Below are 19817 nucleotides of genomic sequence, written 5' to 3'. Positions count from 1 at the left end.
AAGACTCGCAGGAGAACAGAGGGGCCCTGTGCTGCCTCAGAGCCCAATGAAGGGCATTCATCTGCTGCGGCCAGACTGGCACAGAGAAGGGAAAGAGCAACAGCGAGTGAAAGGATCGGCGCGAGGGAAAGAAGGGGGTCGTTTTCACCAGTTCAGCGAGTTTATGTTCTGCCTCCTCATTCAGGCTCCGAGCCCACCCATGCATCATGGCACCACATTCAGTAGCTTGATATTGAGCTCTGCTTATCCCCCATCAGATCCACTGTTCTCCCTGCTTAGCTCCAGTTTCTCTGTTTGTAATACCACCTTTTATATATTACAGATTAGGAATGGTGGGAAAAGCCGTGCAGGAAGCAACAGCGACAAAGACGGTGTGTGTACTACATGACCGGTGTAATTTTTACACCATGTGTAGTGGACTTTCTTAGGCATCTGTTTGGGATATAATTTTTTTTTAAAGGCTAACTTCTGTCGGATTAGCAACTTTTAGCTAGCTAGTGTAAACAGGAGTGAATGCTATGCTATTTCACATACTTTAAAAAATCCTTTCAAAAAAATCCTGTCAAGTTAGCTCATATTAGCTGAACGTAGCAGAGAAAATGATGGGAATTGGTCAATAGCACTTTGAATATCTATAAAAATCACGAAAGACTAGTTCTAGCTAGCTAGAATTAGCGGTAATATTTATGAACCTTTTAAAAATCCTGTCAGGTTACCTCACATTGATTAGCAGCCGAGAGTTAGCGGTGTGAGTTTGTCATTATGACTAAAAATACCTAGCGGGTTCTAGCTAACTAGCATTATTAGTTAAAACTTTGAATATTAGTTTGAATTAAATAACCCTTTCAAAGAATTCCTGTCAGGTTAACTCATATTAGGTAGCAGTAGGTAGCAAAGAGCACTTGCTATGACATTTAAGCAAAAGATTTCTGTTTAAAACATCCTGTCAGGATTGTCAAACATTTAAAGTTTCAAAAATATTCATAAATATGACTAGAATTCCTCTCACGTTTCCCAGTTTGGCCAGTTAAAATGACGTGTATCTGTTCACAAACACAACTTAACTGAATCCTGTCAGGTTAGCTCATATTAGCTAGCCAGCTAGCGTACGAGAGAAAACATTTGGATATCTATAATTAATTCATTAATTATAGACAATTAGCTAGCGTTAGCAATAAAAGATTGTGAGTATGGCCTGTCAGATTAGCTATCTGGCTTTAAATATGTGAAAATAAATTTCTAGAATATATAGAACTCATTTCATTGAATATTGTGGGCTATTCTGTGTAGATTCATAATCATGACTTTAAATTCCAGTTCAGTTCCAGGTTGCAGGTTCAAAGGAGTGAATAAGAGACTGTTGCGTGTGTGTGTGTGTGTGTGTGTGTGTGTGTGTATTACCTGAAGGATTGCGCTGCACCTGCACATACGAGCGCAGCGTGATGTCAGCAGAGCCGCCGGACTCCAGCGGGATTGGGTGAGTGTGGAAATGCCTCAGCATGTCACACACCGTCTGGAACCAGAGGTGATGGACGTGGCACTGGCCATTTTCATTCACCGACAACCGCAGATGCTGCAGAAACACAACATGCAGATATTTACAACTATCAGGGGTTTTAGTTTTAGTGCTTATCATGTTACATAACACTGATGAAGTGTGTATTAGAGCAGTGGTCAATAACAGGAAGCCTCTTTTCCTCAAACCTTTAGGAAATTGCTGCTCCATGTGATTTAATGAACTGCCTCTAATCACTGGGCAATCATGGAACTGTAGTTCCTCCTTAAATTTTTTAATAATTTTATAGTAACTGAATGCTTCAATTATTTCATCAGAGAAACTGCTAGAATGTTTTACAATAGACTTTTGACAGAATATTAAAAATAATAAAATAATATAAAAAAAATTTCCTGGTATAGCTGCTAACTAACATTAAATTATTTGCTTTTTAGAAATGTGTTTTATTTTTTATTCTAAAATTTATATTATAATAGGATTAGAAAATACAACAAAATAAAAATGATAAACAAAAAACAAAATAATAATAAAAAAATATATTTTGTACAATAATAATAATAATAATAATAATATTAATAATATTTTTGATAATAAAATGTAATACATAAAATAAATAATAAATATTAGCAAAACAGAAAATAAAAAATAAATAAAAGGAAACTGCTGTGGTGTAAGAATAAACATTGTTGATTATTTATCTAGAACACCATGCCCTATTATGTTTTATTACTTACTCACTTACTCAGTCACTGTACAATACAATAAAAGCTTATCTATTATTTATACAGAACACAAACACTGTTCATCCTGAAAGAATGAATCTGTATGTTATGTGCTTACCATCAGGTCAGAAATGTACCAGGAGTAACATATAAATAAATCATAGATAAATCTGCACTACCTTAGAGCTTTTCACGCTTAAATCACTGAAGTAGAACCTGGTGATAAAGTGCAGTATGGTGCAAATATCACTCAGGAACGTCTAGGCAAAAGTGTGTAAGGTGTTAGTAATGTAAAGTGATAGTGTGGGAAGTCGTGTATATATAAGTCATAAATATCTCAGACCTTTGGAGTTCAAATAATATCATATCAGATCATAACGTATCCAATTGCATCGTATTGTATCGTATCATATATCTAGGTACAAATGACAATCAACCTTGATAAAGCACCACAGATGCCTGGCAAGTATCCACTCCACCCACCCATCCATCCATCCACCCACACACACACACCTTTGGCCTTTAGGGTCCATAATGCACTGTGTAACTTCTGGTCATAGGAGTGGAGTGGGAAAATTCCACCTCCACATGCAGACGGATCAGTTAACATACAGGACCAGCGAGAGGGAAAAATCAGAGAGAAGACCTCTCGGTTGTAGAGAAAGGGCAGCACTATGAAAGAAGGCTTCAGGTTGCCAACAGCGACACCGGAGTACGACGGAATCTTGGACGGCAGGATGTAAAAAGATTGTATTTCGTGCAGATCGCAGTGGCCGTGTGCCACCGCTATGGATAAATGCTCACACAGAAGGCAACAGTATATTTAAAACGAACTCAGTACCCTTAATGCCTATTCATCTTATAATCAAACCGTTTCACAGGACATGTTCATTCTGTATGTCAGTGCGAGTATGCGAGTTTAATAGAGAGATCAGGGCTCTTTCACCTGATTTTGGACTGAACTCCACACTTTATTGCCATATTTATTTGCTAAGATGATGAATTAGATGGTTTTAATACCTCTGACCAAAACACAGTGGAACCTGAGCATATGAATGCCCTCGGCATACGAACAAACCAAAACAAATGCCAGCTAAGTTGCGCGTACGTCCAGGAGCTGTTCAAAACTTGTTTACGATTCCAACGTTGCTTTCTGCATGCGTTCAAAAGCTAGGTGATTTTTCAGGTGTTTTTTTGTTGACAGATTGGTGGTGTGGGCGGTCTGTTCTATTTTCAGCCCAAGCCTGGTGGCGCGACTTCCTGTGAGGAGCCTTGACATGGAATGCTTGGCTTGGGTCAGTTCTCTGTAAGCAGTTTACATACGCTTCGTATTGGGAATATTGCTCATATTTTTGGGTGGCTGGAACGGATTATCTGCATTATTTCTTATGGGAAATTTTGTTTCGCAATACAAATTTTCACCTTAAGAACTATGAATTAAATTTGTATGCCGAGGTTCCACTGCATATTAAACAAAATTTTGAAGCAGAAATTCATGTTCGGTCACACGGTTACATAATTAGCTTGTTGATGTCTTGAATCTGATTGGTCAGGTAGTGCTGAACACATGACTCAAGCTTATTATACACTTACACACAATACTAGGCAAAACCGGAAGATGAAATGTTTGCCTCAATGAGAAACCCTGCTACAGTTGTGTTGTGTTGTTGATTCAGGCTCACCTTGGCTTTTCCCTGAAAGTTAAACGTGAGCACGTATTCTCCAGGCCGCGTCTCGCTCTGACGGATCACGAACAGGCCGTGACTCCGAGCTCCGCCTGCCAGTACCAGCTGTGCTGCTCGCACGCGTGATAAAGTCCCGTGGAACCATGGGTAACCGATGAGACTGGCAGCCACCTCCGTCTCTGCAGGAGGGTCACCAGGACCTGAATACATGATTAAAGAGTGAATTGACACCCTTACCCTTCCAAATTTGTATTATAAACAACAACAAATAAGAATAGTTCAAGTGAAGTTCGTTAGATGATGTTACGAAGGTTGAAGGATCAATCATGCATAAAATATCTGCATGTAAATCATGGACTTGACCAAAGCTCCAATCAAATTCCTGTCCATTAAAATGTCTTTTATTGAGCTTTTGAATATTAATGAGCCCGTAAGGTTATAATCGCACAGAGAGAACACACATTAGCACTCAATGAAACCACAGATGTCTTCCTAAGCAAGAAAAATTTCTTTATAACCTTAAATGTTTCAGATTTGCTTTAGTGACCAACCCTTGTGTTTATTGTTCATCTTTATACATTAATGTTTAAGACATCAGTTCAGCTGAATACCAAATACTACATACAGCGTGAACTTGCCCAGCTGAAGGGTAAGAATGACTCCACAACAAAAAAAAAGTCAGTGTTAGGTATCGTTAACGAAATGTGTTTCGTGGTCTGAACATGACCCACAACATTCTAAAAAAAATTTATGAATTTTTAACCATTAAAATTTTACATTTTTGCCTTTTCAGTAAAACATGCTTAAAATCTTTAGGATTAATCCAGAACCCATTAACAAAGAAAAAAAAACGAGAGCAATTCAGAAAACACATCTGCAACGATCTGTCAGATCTGCAGATCATTAATACGAGTGTGTAAACTCTGCCTTAATGAAGTGATTCGGAAGAAATGAGAAAGACGCTTTACTGTAACATGTGTAACATCGCATTTAATCGTTTTCACTGGAAGAACTAAATTGTTTTTCCTTGAGAGCATGTGATATTCATCAGAGACCTACTTTATCTGTTCAGAGGTAATGAATTTGTTGCGTCTTTTGGTTTTGGTTTTGCTCAGTTGTGTTTGGGTTTTTGTTTTCGCTGTTATGTTTTCTGAGTTGAAGTATTTTTCTGAAGTCTTTTTTGGATTTTAACTTGTGTGTTTTTGGTTTTGTTGCCTTTTCTGATTTGTTGTATTTTTGGGACTTTAATTTTGTGTGGGTTTTTTCTTTTTTTGCATTTTCTGATTGGTCGCATTGTCTCAGCTGTTTTTATTTTTATCTTTTCTGCTTTGTTGATATTTTTTATTTGTTTTTGTCCTTTCTGTGTTGTTATATACGTTATATACCTATATGTTATTTACGTTCTGTCCTGCTGCTTCCTGGTTAGTTGACGAAAACATAAAAATGTGCTGAAAATTTGTTGAACATATGAATTCTATAAAGAGTACAGTTTGTGTATACCTGATGATGGGCTTGTACTCTGAGCCTCGGGTAGCTGCAGAAAACGCTCTAAGGGCACGTGAGAGGGGTGTTGTGTGAACGGCGGTTCCCTGCAGCGGACAGTAGGGGCGCTGTAATGATCGACGGCTGCGGCACACGACCTCTCAGGACCCCGGTGTACACCTGAGAGGAGGAAGAAACAATCCCACTGGTCACGTGTATGAACTGGAGCTGATCTTTTATTTTATACGCCACCATTGACTGTCTTTGAACAAGCACGGGACTTGCACCAGAACGCTGTTTATTGATTTTTAGCTCTATGTTCAGTCTGATGGTTCTTAATGAGCTGCTCTCTGAACTCAGGTGAACTTGTGTGTAACTGGATACCGAGCGTCTACGAAAGCAGACTTTAAGTGTCTGCAAGGAGAAAGTCTTGTTTCTTAAGCAAGTTTAAACATGGGCTGTTTAATATCGTCCGTGAATATACATTCTTTTGTATTCGAATGTTGAAAACATGACAGAACGTGAGGTAACCCACCTTCAGACAGGAGCTCACAGCTGCAGGAGGCCACCATGGAGAATTCTTTGGACGGTTGTCCGTGTGGACATGACGCAAGCTCGATGTCATCACCGCTGTCCCTGAAATACACACCGCATCTGTTCTGGTCATGTTTTAACATGTAGAGCAGTGAATAATTAATATCTTATATGATAATAATTCTGCTAACGTGTGTGATGACCTGATGAATCTCTTTATATGGTGAAATCCTGAGTCCACACATCGGTTATGTATTTATAAATATACAAGTTTTCCTTTTGCATGGGTCTCAATCACAATTTCGAGCATTTTAAATTATTGTTCTCTACAAACATTTTAACTGCACATAAATTTTGGGCTTATTCCCATTTCCAAAAACCTGATCAGGTTTCCAAAATCTTGTCTGAATTTTGTACTGTTTTTCGGTTAAAGTTTCTTCGCAGGAAGACTAGAACATTTCCACAATGTTGTGCTGAAATTAAAAATATTTCTCTTAAATCTGAGGTTTCAAAAGGTTTGCCTGATATTTGTAGGTTTTCCAACAACCAAATGCTTTTTCTTTATACGATGGGACACACTGGTCGTTGCCGAGGTTAACTGTATGTCTAGATTTTACCAACAGTGAATATCTGTAATACGATTTATTTTGGCTCATGAGGTCATATGGAAGCCATCAAACTTAATATTAGCCTAGAAAAGACATATAATTAAAGGACGGACCAAAACCGATCAAAAATAGACCCGATTTAAGGTCACACTAACTCAGCGACGGATATCTATGGACGTCTCTCATCAGTCACCCCATACTATTTATTCAAGCTTAAAAATTGGCTTCTACTGTCCAGTCCTGTACCAAGAGCTGCCAAAACCAATTCATGCTACATCTATGATCAATGGCTGTCCACTGTGCCCACTCCATCCACCCTTTTTTCTCCTTCCTTCCTTCCTTCCTTCATTCCAAAGACAAATATTTATCCCTGCTGTTTACCCAGGATCTATGCAGTCCTGGATGTCAGCAACCCACGAGTTCTTCTGAAGAGAGTCGATGGTCTCCAAGATATACTCGCCGCTATTTTCCACCTGTAGCAGAGCACAAAGGCATGGTGTTTTTAAAGACTGGCTCATTTCCCAGCTCTATTTACAACTAGTAAAGCCACAGAGATTAATCGTTTCCACTTTAGTGCCATAAAATAATGCCGTCATACTGACCAATCATTTCATGTTCTGAATGTTATTAATATCCGCTAGAGCGTATGAGCTTTGTACACAGGATAATGCAGTTCCATACAAACATAACAACACTGTACAATGTACTGACACTTTGGACCAAAAAATAACGATTATAACCAAAACAGTTAAGCCCAATCCTCAATTCTGACTGGTCAAAAGGTGTTTCTATAACAGAAGATCATAATGTAGTGCCAACTCCAAGGCAAATCACAAGTTATTCATGACGTCATTTCCCAAGTAACAGTTTCTGTAAGCAAACCTTTATTTAACATTTACGGAAGGCGTCTCTGGTGTCAGCTCTTTGTAACAGTCAGCACTAAATGCTGTAACTTTAAGCTTTACAACACTGGACACTCCTCAGGATGGACAGCTTTGTCCATCCAACAAAAATTGATATTTTTTTCTCTTATTTTCTTTAAGAGAGAGAAGAAATGAGAGGCTGCTGATAGCAGCGATAATGTAATGGATAGCTTGTTTCATGGATGTTCTACAACATTACATTGAACTATAAACAAATAAAATGTAGAATGTGTTCATTTTTTGTGAATAAATAAAATTGGTATTTGTCTGGAAATGGGAAGTGAACACTTCAGGACTTGCTGTTAATGGAAAATAATGAACTCCGAGGCGGTAACAGAAACGGATCGATCTCTGAAGCAGAAAGAATAATGAAAGTCAAATTTACAGATCTTGATCACAGCTAAAATATGATGAGGTAGCCCTATCAGAAAAGAAAAATTCTAGTACAAAACACTTCAAATGTAACATAAACGCAACAGACACTAATGAGATCTGTGTATCTGTGCAAGAACGAAGAAAGATGAAGCCATGGTACCTTGAGTACAAATGTGTTGTCTTTGTCAGGCATCTCCAGTGGCATCGTGGTCCTCACCTCCAAAATGGCAGACAAAGGCACGCTCACTTTCGGCTTGGAGGACTAGATGTGAAGAGAATTTTTTTTAATTGTTAAAAAATATCTAGATATGTTACTAACTACAGCAACTACATATTGTATATATTAGCAGAATCAGGATGGAGTACACTAAACGGAGTACAGTATATGGGAATAGTGTTAGTGTGTGTGTGTGTGTGTGTGTGTTATAGTGATGCAAATATGACATCAAGCCTCAAATAAAAAGGTTCCTTGCCACCATTGCCTCTGGTTGGCTCATTAGGGATACATTTTTGTTATAATGTATTATAATTTTTTATTATATTTTATTTATTATTTAATTATAATAAATTTATTCTTTTCAGATTTATTTTCTAAAGCTGTCTTGTGACATTGTCCATTGTTAAAATTGCTCTGCAAATAAATCTGAATTTAACTGATTTGAAATAAATGTAAATTTTTTGCTTCTGAACAAACCTCACTCAATTTATCCTACCGTAAAACGTTTCAATCGATGTAGGGAACGATTAGATAATCAAGATTCAAGAATTTACAGTACTGATTCAGTGAGACTACAGTATTGCTCCAAACAGCATCAGCTTAACATTTGCACAATTTAAAAAAAAAATAAAATAAAAAAGGAATAAAAACTAGGGCTGTATGAAAAGGACAAAATTTGCATTTTTGTAGCTGCAGCAATGTATTACACCAAATGTCTGATCTTGTAATTTGATGTAATCAGCATTGATCGGGCCAAAAGTAATTCTGTTTCCTCCTTTTCTTTAAACCTGGCCAATGCTGATCCTGAAACATATCTGTAATATTATACTCAGTCATTTGGCTAAACTTTCCAGATATTCATCTGAAAACAAACAGAATGTCTCAGATCCAGCAGGTAGAGTGGAAGCGTTCAGTGTTTACAGGCTTAAAGTGAAACCGATGTCTTGTTCACAAGGTAAAATGAAGAAAGATTGCTTCCTCTGTGCCTTGAAATGATGTTTTAACCGTCTGGAAGTCATTTCGGTTCAAGAAGAGGAAGTCATTAGCGAGACGTCCTGAAAAAGAGTCACCGGGAAATGGCAGACCTGATGAAGTAGATAAGGAAAAATGTGGATCTGTTCTACAGGAAAGTTCTATTTAAAGCTGGGATTCATCTCGCAAATGACAGTGCTGTTAGTGTGTATTGTATTTATAGACGTGCAGATAGACATCTAGAGACTACAAATAGCTAATAATCCTAAAATGCAAGTTTCTGTTTATCAGCATCTCGCATCACTTTGGAGAAATTCCTGCCCACTCTTCTTTACATCATTTCTTCAGTTCGGTGATAATTTAGGACACACAGCCCTGTGTGACTCTGACTTGGCGTGTTTGAGATCATTGTCCTGTTGCATGACGTCATTTCAGGTCAGCTTATGCTGTAGGACAGATTTGTCTGAAGAATATATCTGGTATAAAGTGGAGTGTTGTCTCAGTGACTGGAAGCTTCCCAGGATGTGTGGCTGACAAACAAACTCAAATCATCACCCCACCTCCAGCATGCTTGAAAGCTGGTATGAGGTGTTTGTGGTCCGTTTTTTTGCTTAAGATGGCACTGTGCATGATGACCAAAGATCCAGACCGAAGGATATTATTCCAGAACTTTTCTGGTTTCTTCAGAGGCAGTTTTGCAAACCGAAGATCTACTTCCATATACTTTTCCACACAGGCTTTTTCTTAGCCACACCTCCATGAAAGCTATACTTCTTCAGGCTTAGCAAGATGCTGTCTTCTTCTGATTATGTTGTCATAAACATAAACTATAAACATTTATTGCACTTCCAGAGGCCTCTAGATCACATTTTTATATCTCTGAGCATTAAACCATCTGATCTTGGACTTCAACTGCTGGGACACCTACTTATTTACATTATTTTACATTATTCTAACTTTTATACAACTGAGGGTTAAGGGCCTTGCTCAGGGGCCCAGCAGTGCAGCTTCTGATCTATAATCCAACACCTTAACCCCAAAGCTAGTGTATCCTGGGAACATTGGTAAACTCTCCTTCTCATTGTAGAATGGCGAATATTAAATTGGTTGGAGAAGGCCTAATAACCCTTCTTGGATTAATAAGCAGCAACAGCTACTTCTCTGAGGACAAAGCTGATGTCCTTTCTTCTTACCATGATGGTGACACACACCTCAGAGCTCCAGAACACCAAACTGCTAAAGCTTCTGCTTTTATAGAGTTAGTCACACTTCCTGATGATTAACTCATCTTGTGTGTTTCATTAATAACGCCTGGCTGCTAACTACTCTCGTAATGATAGCAGAAGTAGGAATTTCATTCCACTTGGTTTCCACATGTTGGTTTACTTGTTAGTGAAAAAATAACTTTATATATTTAAATCTGTTGTATATGGTTATCTGTTTGGTTGGAGAAGTTGGTATGGATCTCAGAATTGTTATTTAGGCCCTGATCAATAAAAACAGAACAGAAGTGAAGCAGGGTGTGCTTTCATTCTTCCTGTTATCACTTACAATATAGCAGCTATAAATAGCTGATCCATTTACAGGATTTGGCAGAAGCCCTTATACAGAGCAACTCACATTTTTTATCTCATTTAATATAACTGAGCAGTAGAGGGTTGGGTGCCTAGCTCAGAGGCCTAGACCTTCTAAGCCAGGGGTGTCCAATCTTATCCAGAAAGGGCCGGTGTGGGTGCAGGTTTTCATTCCAACCAAGCAGGAGCTACACCTGATTCCAACTGGCTAATCAACTGATCTTGGCTTTCAGTAGACTCAGATGTGGCTTCTGCTCAGCTGGAATGAAAACCTGCACCCACACCGGCCCTTTGCGGATAAGATTGGACACCCCTGTTCTAAGCAGTGGTCCAATGCCTTAACCCAGGGGTGTCTAATCTTATCCACAAAGGGCAGGTTTTCATTCTAATCAAGCAGGAGCCACACCTGATTCCACCTGTTTAATCAACTGAACTTGGCTTTCAATAGGCTCAGGTGTGGCTTTTGCTTGGTTGGAATGAAAACCTGCACCCAAACTGGCCCTTTGTGGATAGGATTGGAGGCCCCTGCCTTACCCACTAAGCTACCATCCCACCCCACCCCGCCACCAGCTTCCATTCACCAGGATTTCTACAAATCTCTTCGTTTTTACTATAGAAAAGATAATATACCACAATTCCTAATATCATAACAACTTATTAAGGAAACATCTGTTAAATTTGTTTCTTCATGTAGCTATATGTGCATGCAAACCTTCGCTCTAAACTGCAGTTCCCATTAGCTGGCACAGCAGGTATCATGTTGCTTGCTGACATTAGCACAGAACAACATGCTTCCTATAAAACAGCTTGGACAAGACAGATGTAAATCAAAGATAATCGGAGGAAGCGTAATTTAAGGCGGAATTGACACCAATGGATTTATGTTGCCCTTTACTCGCCGCTCTTCACCCAGAGGAATGGGGAGGCGCACACCCAGATCCGGAGGCAGTGCAGTGGCATACTAGCGCCAGCTGAAACAAAGCCAGGTCTTGGCTCAGAACCGGATCCTACACCAGCTGGCAAATTTACACACACTCAGCAGAGCTGTCCTCAAATTACTGCAGTTTGTGTACTGAGAGTGGGTTTAGGTGTGTTGTGTGTTTGTTGTGAGTGTGTGTGTGTCTTTATTTTTCAGTACAGTATATAGTGTAGTGTATTTAAATTACTCTGAACACATTAGGATTTGGGTTGTTGCGATAGCACTAATGCATAGCCTAGTCTTTGGCTTAGTGAGCCACAAAAATACCCAATACACCACTAACATTGTCTAAAAAAACCTCTGTACACTTCACTACAATCACAATATTCTCTGAAATCTCTGTTGCTATGGTATATTTGGACAGTGTTAGCAACTGATGAATAAATTTCAGAGAATATTATGATGATTAAGGAGATTCCCAGTCATACTGAGTAGCAGTTAGCTAGCCAGCTAGCAATAAGAAATGGTGGCAGGGTTCAAATTCACATGCATTTGTAAATCTGTAATAGGAGTGAAATCTACAGAGGTTTTTAAAACTATTTAGTTGTAGTTTATTGGGTATTTCTGTGGCTCACTAGGTCCAGGACTAGCCTCTACATTCCTAGCTGGACAAGCAACTATGTTTGTATGTGTAAAATTAGCCCATATCTTTCCAAGCATTAGATTAGCAGAACTGTAGAATTAGCAATTACCTTATATAAATTAGATATAATTATATTATAATTTGATGGGATGTTATATTTACAATCCGAGGTTGTGGATATTATCCACAATGGCAAAAGCACCAGGTTATAGTGTATAGGGTACAATTTTCTAACATAACAGATTTCCAAACATGTTTTTCAACTTTACAGCTATACTCCTACCTTTGGTGGTACATAAAACTCAAGCAGGAACTTCTCGCCACCTTCCAAGCTGGTTCTTGTCTTCCTGAGCAGCAACCTGCACTTCTGCCACTGTGCAGTGCCCATACAGTTAGTATCATCTGCCACCATGTAGCGCAGAGTTCCCTCCCTCTGGATCTCCAGGAGCTCAACACGGTGACCCTGCAAGCCCCGTGCCCACCTCAGCTTCTGGCTCCAATGCTCATGTCCACCTGCTTCTGCTCCATTTGACTTCCTGACACAAGTGCCCACTGTATCTAGCTCGGGAGGTGCCCGGCGTTGCCAGATCTCCCTCACCCCATCTACCACACACAGACTCATGTTCCTCAACGAGAACCCCTTCTTGAAACGGGCCTTCGAGTGACCCATGGAAACATCCTCCGAGCTTCGTGACTGACCCAGCGCTGCCACCCTGTGCCCGTGGAGGGTGGAGCTTGCAGAGGCTCCACCCCCTCCGCTGTCCATGCTATCCAGTGATTCGCTAGAGGCACCTGTGTCTTTCCGGCGCTGGTAGAGCTCGTGGTTGTAGGAGGGAAGCGGGCAGCCCTGAATCCCTGCAAAGGGTGCGATTGCGTACTTGGGTGCCAAAGAAGCACCAGGTGAGCCAGGTTGATGTGCCTGATTTAGGGCAGCAGAGAAGCAGTCCAAGAAGTGTCGAGCGAAGTGACGTGAGAAGCTAGCGTCGGCTCCCGGTGCGTCGTAGCATGGGTTCTCTGTGACAAATTGACGGAACTTGTGGGCGAAGTCTGCAGCAGAGGCACGGGCATGCAACTCGCAGAACTCCTTCCAGTCGGGCAGCGGGCACGAGGAGAGCTCCGGGCTGCCGGGCGACCCTTCACCATTCATCCCTGGGCCATGCCAACGGCCTGGCAGCGCACTGCGGGACAGAAAGAGGAAGAACGGATCAGACATCCTAACATACAAGAGGAGGACAAGGAGAATGAAGGAAGAAAGCAAAGAGGAATTTGAACAGGGGTTGGTCTTGGGGTGGACGAGGCTGACTATTGGTTAACATCACTGTGCATGTTTAACAGTATACAAAAGTGACAGAAAAGGGTTTTGTATAAAAGAAAGAGTGTTACAGTGTCCTGCTAGTGGAAATGGGTGCCTGGAACCGAGCAGAGAAAGACACTGTCCTGCTTTCACTATCAACTATAGGGGTAGCTGAAGGAAGGGGAGTGTGTGAGAGAAGGTGTTTATGAGTGCCAGGGGGAGAGATGGAACAGGGTTGATATGATAGAGGGATTGTGAAAGAAAGAAAAGAAAGCTTTAAAAGAACTCAACACATTTGCCTTCTCCTAGGTTCCTTCAAGTCTGACCAACTCTGTCTTCTAATACACATGAACAAGAACAAGTGATGCTGAAATAATCCCCTGGCCTACTTTTTTCCCCAATGTGAGTGAGAATGAAGAATGTGTTCAGGAGTGGAGGTGTGAATCTGCCAGCACTTTCTTTCCTAAACGAAGCTGACAACCAGCTACTTCCCACCCCATTGAGACTGAGACTCATGGAGTCTCTCTCTCTCTCTCTCTCTCTCTCTCTCTCTCTCACTCTCTTTGTCTTTCCATCTCCCACAAGCCTCGCCAAGCTCTGCTGCCAAGCTCATTGTATCACAGACAAGCCCTCTTTGTGGTTTTGTGGTGTCAAGAAAAACCAACACATTCTATTATCGCCAACCAACATCAAGCTTTTCTCTGTCATCTCCCGCCGTCTTTTCCCCTTCTCTTTTTCTCTCTGCTCTATTGAAAGAACTCTTCTGTGCAAATTATACCATTTGAGCCCCCCTCCATATTTTCCCACCCTCTTGCATTATTCTGTCCTTTTCAGCTTTTATTTGGGGCTTCACTTTTGTGGAGAATGCAGCCAAGGCCAAACCGGACCCCATTTATCATGTCATCACGTGTGTGTGTGTGTTTTGTGTGTGTGTGTGTGTGTGTTCCAAATGCTGCTTTATTTTTAGTCTGTTTGTGCGATGCTTCCAATGTGCTCAGCTCATTTCCAAGTAGGGTTTCTCACAGGAGTTCACAAGCAAAGCTAACTTACAAAACACTGAACAAAAACTGGGGCTTGGAATCTAGTAATGCCATGTGAGGTGAATGTAGCTGTTTCAAATTTCCCAATGAACCTTTTGCTTTTCAAGGACAACAAAGCCTCTATTTCTAGCCCGACTTTCCATTTCCAGAATCACAATTTATTACACCATACAAAAATATAAACTAGGTCAGCGGCAGCCAGGTGAACGTGTTGGGTCCTCAGGCTGATTTATGCTTTCAAAGTAGGATTGTGAAAAGATCATGGACACTTTAAAGAAGCCACTCTCCAGATAGAAACGTCCAAGTGGAGCGCTCAAACCTCACAGCGATTGGTCAGTAATCAGAAATAGGAGAATTTGGGTTTTATGTGAGGTTTGATTTTGCCACTCTGAAAAGAATCCGTTGTATATCTCCCCTCCTACTACAGCAAACAGTTACCTCAAGGGTAAATATGTTGAGAGAAAATAAACCCACTAGACCACCAGGTCTCTTAGCCAAAGCTTTGTCCAGTGGGTTTTTGCTAAGGGAAGTATATAGTAGTACCATAATTCCCATTTGAATTTACTATAGTCTGTGATACAGTATGTTGCTACTAAGCTACCCCACCATATATTTGTATTATTTTACAAAAAAAAAAATCTTTGATACAGGGCGTCTACTTGCATGGTGGACTAGCTAATGTTTTTATAATTTAGCCACACTGCAATATATCCATAATACCAAAAGCTACATTACATATTTCCCTTTGGTTGATACTGGATATACAGCCATGATAATGTAAATGTTTCGTTCTGATGGATGGTTGAGGTGGTGTTAGAGAATTGGCTTCAACGACAGTTGATGATTGATGGGAACAATAAGTAATGTTGGGGATGACCCCTTCCTGTTCCAACCTGTGCACAAAGCAAAGTCCATAAAGACATGGATGAGTGAGTTTGGTGTGGAGGAACTTGACTGGCCTGCACAGAGTCCTGACCTCAACCTGATAGAACACCTTTGGGATGAAATAGTGCGGAGACTGTGAGCCAGACCAACACCAATGCCTGAGGAATGGTCAAAAATTCCCATTAAACACACTCCTAAACCTTGTGGAAAGCCTTCCCAGAAGAGTTGAAGCTGTTATAGGTGCAAAGGGTGGACCAACTCTGTATTACATTCATGTGTATGTATAGTCATAGTGTATATAATCTTTTAGAGGATTTTAAGCAAATCTCAACAAAAACTAAACAAGGCTTTCCTCAAAAGTGCCTCAAATACTTCAAGCACCTTGCCAATGGAATTGATCAGTTACAAAGAGCAACTTGTGAAAAATGATAAAAATTCTCATACAATTAAAAAAAAAACAAAAAACAATTCTACACAACTACACTACAAACAAATCCTGGAAACGTCCATGCCATTCTCTCCATGCAATATCTATCATCTCCTACCTTACCCGGAATTCCTGTTTGAATTTCCAGTAATTTCCTGTTTGCTTCCTATTCAGTAGCAGTAGCTTTTAGTCTATTGTCCAAAATTAGCAACAACTGAGATGTTAAATGTAGTTACTGACATGTTCACATCCAGATATGCTTAAAATGGCAACGCCGTCCCTCGTTCCTCAGGTCTGAGCAGAAACCGAGCCAAGTGGAGAAGGGAGGGAAACGTGAACATGTTCAGAATGTTAGTTAAAACTAGGCTACTCTTCAATTCAGGAAGGACACGGGCGAAAAGAAATGTCACCTAGAAAGCTCATATAACTAGCAGGCATTAGCATAACCCCATCTGAATAAGCTCTAATGCTCACTTTTACTTCCTTACCAAGAACAGTTTCTAAATGAGAATTTTGTTATGATTTCCATTAAGTAGCAACTGACAGGTTACCAGACTTGCTTAGCATCGGCACTCTGGCTGTTCCAGTTGCTTTTGTTTTGGGTTTAAATTTATAAAATTGCCTGACAGACTGTGCCCCATATTGGGTTTTACAAGCATCAGTGATGCCGTAATGAACATCTCAAGGGTAAAACACAAGGAGAAAAAGTGGGGCTCCATGGGAATAGTGGTCTAAAATGGTGTGACAAATTGTCTTCATTGATTTTGTTAAAAGAGAAGGAGACAACAAACAGACGCTCAGGTGTGCGTCCAGATGTTCTCTCTGCACACCTCCATGAATCTGTAAGCTGAGACGACAAGCGTGTAAGAGAACGAGTCTGTGTATACACTGAACGTAGCTTCTTCAGTAGACCTCTGAAACACTTAACCCTTAAAGTCCCAGGAACCGTTAGTGCATCCAGACTTACTTCCTTACTCATTTCTATTAGATACACTGTAGGTACTAAATAATGTCCTTTTAGAAAAAGAATACAGGTAGAAACAAAAATCTACAACATATTGTCTCTTAAACTGTAGTAATAAAAATATACAACAAAAAAATGTTTATTTAGTTGGTTTGGTTTGCAATTAGCAACTTAAAGAAGGCTTAAGCTCCGCCCACTTCCATTATTACATTATACCCACAAAAAATCTCCCGATAGAGTGTCAATTTCTGTTTCCTTACAATATACAGTACAAATAAAATTTCCCTTCATCCTCCTACTAAAAATGTTGAGTATTGTTGAATTTATACTTAAAATCGCATCAAATCATTTTACCAGTGGTCAGTGTTTTCTTGGTTAAACTATGAAGATATTATTTTCCAGCAAGCTGTTCTGTAAAAGTCTAATTATTTCAATTCGAACAGCTTCAAAAGACACGATTTTTGGCTTAAGTAAGTATGTTTATGTTACATTTTATCAGGCCAAGTCCCATTTGCATTAATAAATAAACAAACAAATGAAAAAATAATTAATACAATTTTATATACAAGACAGGACTTTAGACCCAAGGCAGGGGACACCCTGGATGGGACAGGGTGGATTCACATTCATTCACATACTACCGACGTTTAGAGATGCCAATCAGTCCATAACGCATGTCAAATGATGAGGTTTATCCAGGCCCAGTAAAATAAACTGCGAGAAACCTAAATATATACATTCAAGCCTTTAACTTTAACAAAGGCTCACAAATCCTTCCAGTCCAGATCATCAGAGAGAAAGACAGAAAGAGATCCCATTCGGTAAAAGTGTTCATGACTCATCATCTCCGCCAGTCAACCAGAGGGAATTCTGGGATACACTTCCCCATTACACAAAACATTTATGAGAGTAAGATAGAGACAGAGAGTGAGAGACTTGGTGAGAGTGAGACAGAGAGAGAGAGAGACAAGAAGAGAAACAGTGAGAGAGAGAGAGAGAGAGAGAGAGAGAGAGAGAGAGAGAGAGAGATAGAAAGAGAGTCAGGTAGAGAGAGAGAGAGAGACAGGTAGAGAGAGAGAGAGAGACAGGTAGTTAGAGAGAAAGAGAGAGAGAGAGAGACAGGTAGTTAGAGAGAAAGAGAGAGAGAGAAAGAGAGAGAGAGAGACTTGGAGAGAGTGAGACAGAGAGAGAGAGACTTGGAGAGAGTGAGACAGAGAGAGAGAGACAAGAAGAGAAACAGTGAGAGAGAGAGAGAGAGAGAGAGAGAGAGAGAGAGAGAGAGAAATAGAAAGAGAGTCAGGTAGAGAGAGAGAGAGAGAGACAGGTAGAGAGAGAGAAAGAGAGAGAGAGACAGAGAGAGAGAGAGACTTGGAGAGAGTGAGACAGAGAGAGAGAGAGACAAGAAGAGAAACAGTGAGAGAGAGAGAGAGAGAGAGAGACAGGTAGAGAGAGAGAGAAAGAGAGAGAGACAGAGACGGGGAGAAACAGAGAGAGAGAGACAGGGAGAAGCACAGGGAGAGGGACAAGAAGAGAAACAGAGAGAGAGATAGAAAGAGAGACAGAAAGAGAGGCAGGTAGAGAGATACATAGAGAGAGGCACAGAGAGAGACAGGGAGAAACAGAAAGAGAGAGACATGGACAAACACAAGAAGAGAGGCAGGGAGGGAGAGAGACAGGTAGAAACACAGAGACAGAGACAGGGAGAGACAGACAGGTACAGAGAGAGAGCGACAGAGACAGGGAGAGAGTTAAGGACAGAATCAGGGAGTGAGACCGGGAGAGAGACAGGGAGAGATAGAGAGCGAGTGTCAGAGAGAGAGAGAGAGAGAGAGAGAGAGAGAGACAGGTAGAGAGAGAGAGAAAGAGAGAGAGACAGAGACGGGGAGAAACAGAGAGAGAGAGACAGGGAGAAGCACAGGGAGAGGGACAAGAAGAGAAACAGAGAGAGAGATAGAAAGAGAGACAGAAAGAGAGGCAGGTAGAGAGATACATAGAGAGAGGCACAGAGAGAGACAGGGAGAAACAGAAAGAGAGAGACATGGACAAACACAAGAAGAGAGGCAGGGAGGGAGAGAGACAGGTAGAAACACAGAGACAGAGACAGGGAGAGACAGACAGGTACAGAGAGAGAGCGACAGAGACAGGGAGAGAGTTAAGGACAGAATCAGGGAGTGAGACCGGGAGAGAGACAGGGAGAGATAGAGAGCGAGTGTCAGAGAGAGAGAGAGAGAGAGAGAGAGGGAAAGTGCCCTACACTATACCGCAGAGCAGCTCACGTTAATAACCTCAAGCCGTCCCTGAGGAGCTCTCAGATCTATAAGCTATATGAATGAGGAGGCTGTATGAAATGTACCTGCACATCACTAATGATCCTGCTTTTAGTTTAACTTAAAGATGGAGTTACGGTTTAAATAAGACATTAAATAACACAAATGAAATGAAGGAGGAGAGAACTGGGATACACACACCATCAGAACCAACAAGAACCTGAACCTGTGCATTATTAGATAATAACGATAAAGACTTTTTAGATCCTTTACATTCAGGAATGTTCAATCCTAAAGGGACAGAAGACGTAGGTACAGACGGCACCACTGGAGTGACTAGCAATAGCATGGATTAGAAGAGTAGAATTATGAACTTATGAAAATATATGAAGCCTTAATGTGTTGTTTTCCTAATTAGCCATTTTGCTAAATGACACATTTCCATAATAAATACTGATGTTCATTAATGTATATAACAGCTGATTAGATAAATAAATAAATAAATAAATAAATAAATAAATGAGATAGAAAAAAAATTAAAATATTAAAGTGTATTAGCCACTGTAGCTTTTTGAAATTTTCAATAATTATATTTTAATTTTTTTCTTTTAAAGTTCAATTTTATTACACAACAGATTTTTGTTTTATTACAAATTTCTTTTCTTAATTCTTTTTTTTTTTTTTTTTTTGAACATGTATTTTTCATATCTGGCGTATAAATCAATCGAATTCTTCTACTTCTCAATTAAGTCTAATCTAAGTCTAATCTT

General features: G+C 40.1%; 1 protein-coding gene across 3 annotated transcripts in view; it reads right to left on the bottom strand.

Moving 5' to 3' along the window:
• LOC131342068 (SH2B adapter protein 2) overlaps nt 1-19817 on the bottom strand; it is a 31109-nt gene that overhangs the window by 3679 nt on the left and 7613 nt on the right. The window contains exons 1-8 of one of the 3 annotated variants that reach the window (XM_058372798.1): nt 15940-16083; nt 12454-13348; nt 8006-8107; nt 6929-7020; nt 5941-6041; nt 5424-5585; nt 3921-4123; nt 1402-1573 (exon numbers count right to left, since the gene is read on the bottom strand). In XM_058372798.1, the coding sequence (XP_058228781.1) occupies nt 1402-1573; nt 3921-4123; nt 5424-5585; nt 5941-6041; nt 6929-7020; nt 8006-8107; nt 12454-13317 (1696 nt within the window). In that variant the 5' untranslated portion in view covers nt 13318-13348; nt 15940-16083. Of the gene's footprint in view, nt 1-1401; nt 1574-3920; nt 4124-5423; nt 5586-5940; nt 6042-6928; nt 7021-8005; nt 8108-12453; nt 13349-15939; nt 16084-19817 lie in introns of those variants that run through there. The other 2 variants (XM_058372797.1, XM_058372800.1) reach the window with 2 other exon arrangements.

Source organism: Hemibagrus wyckioides, linkage group LG20 (genome assembly GCF_019097595.1).
Source record: "Hemibagrus wyckioides isolate EC202008001 linkage group LG20, SWU_Hwy_1.0, whole genome shotgun sequence".
NCBI lineage: Eukaryota > Metazoa > Chordata > Actinopteri > Siluriformes > Bagridae > Hemibagrus > Hemibagrus wyckioides.
Note: the sequence above shows the minus strand (reverse complement) of the source record. Positions and strands in the feature narration are given on the sequence as shown.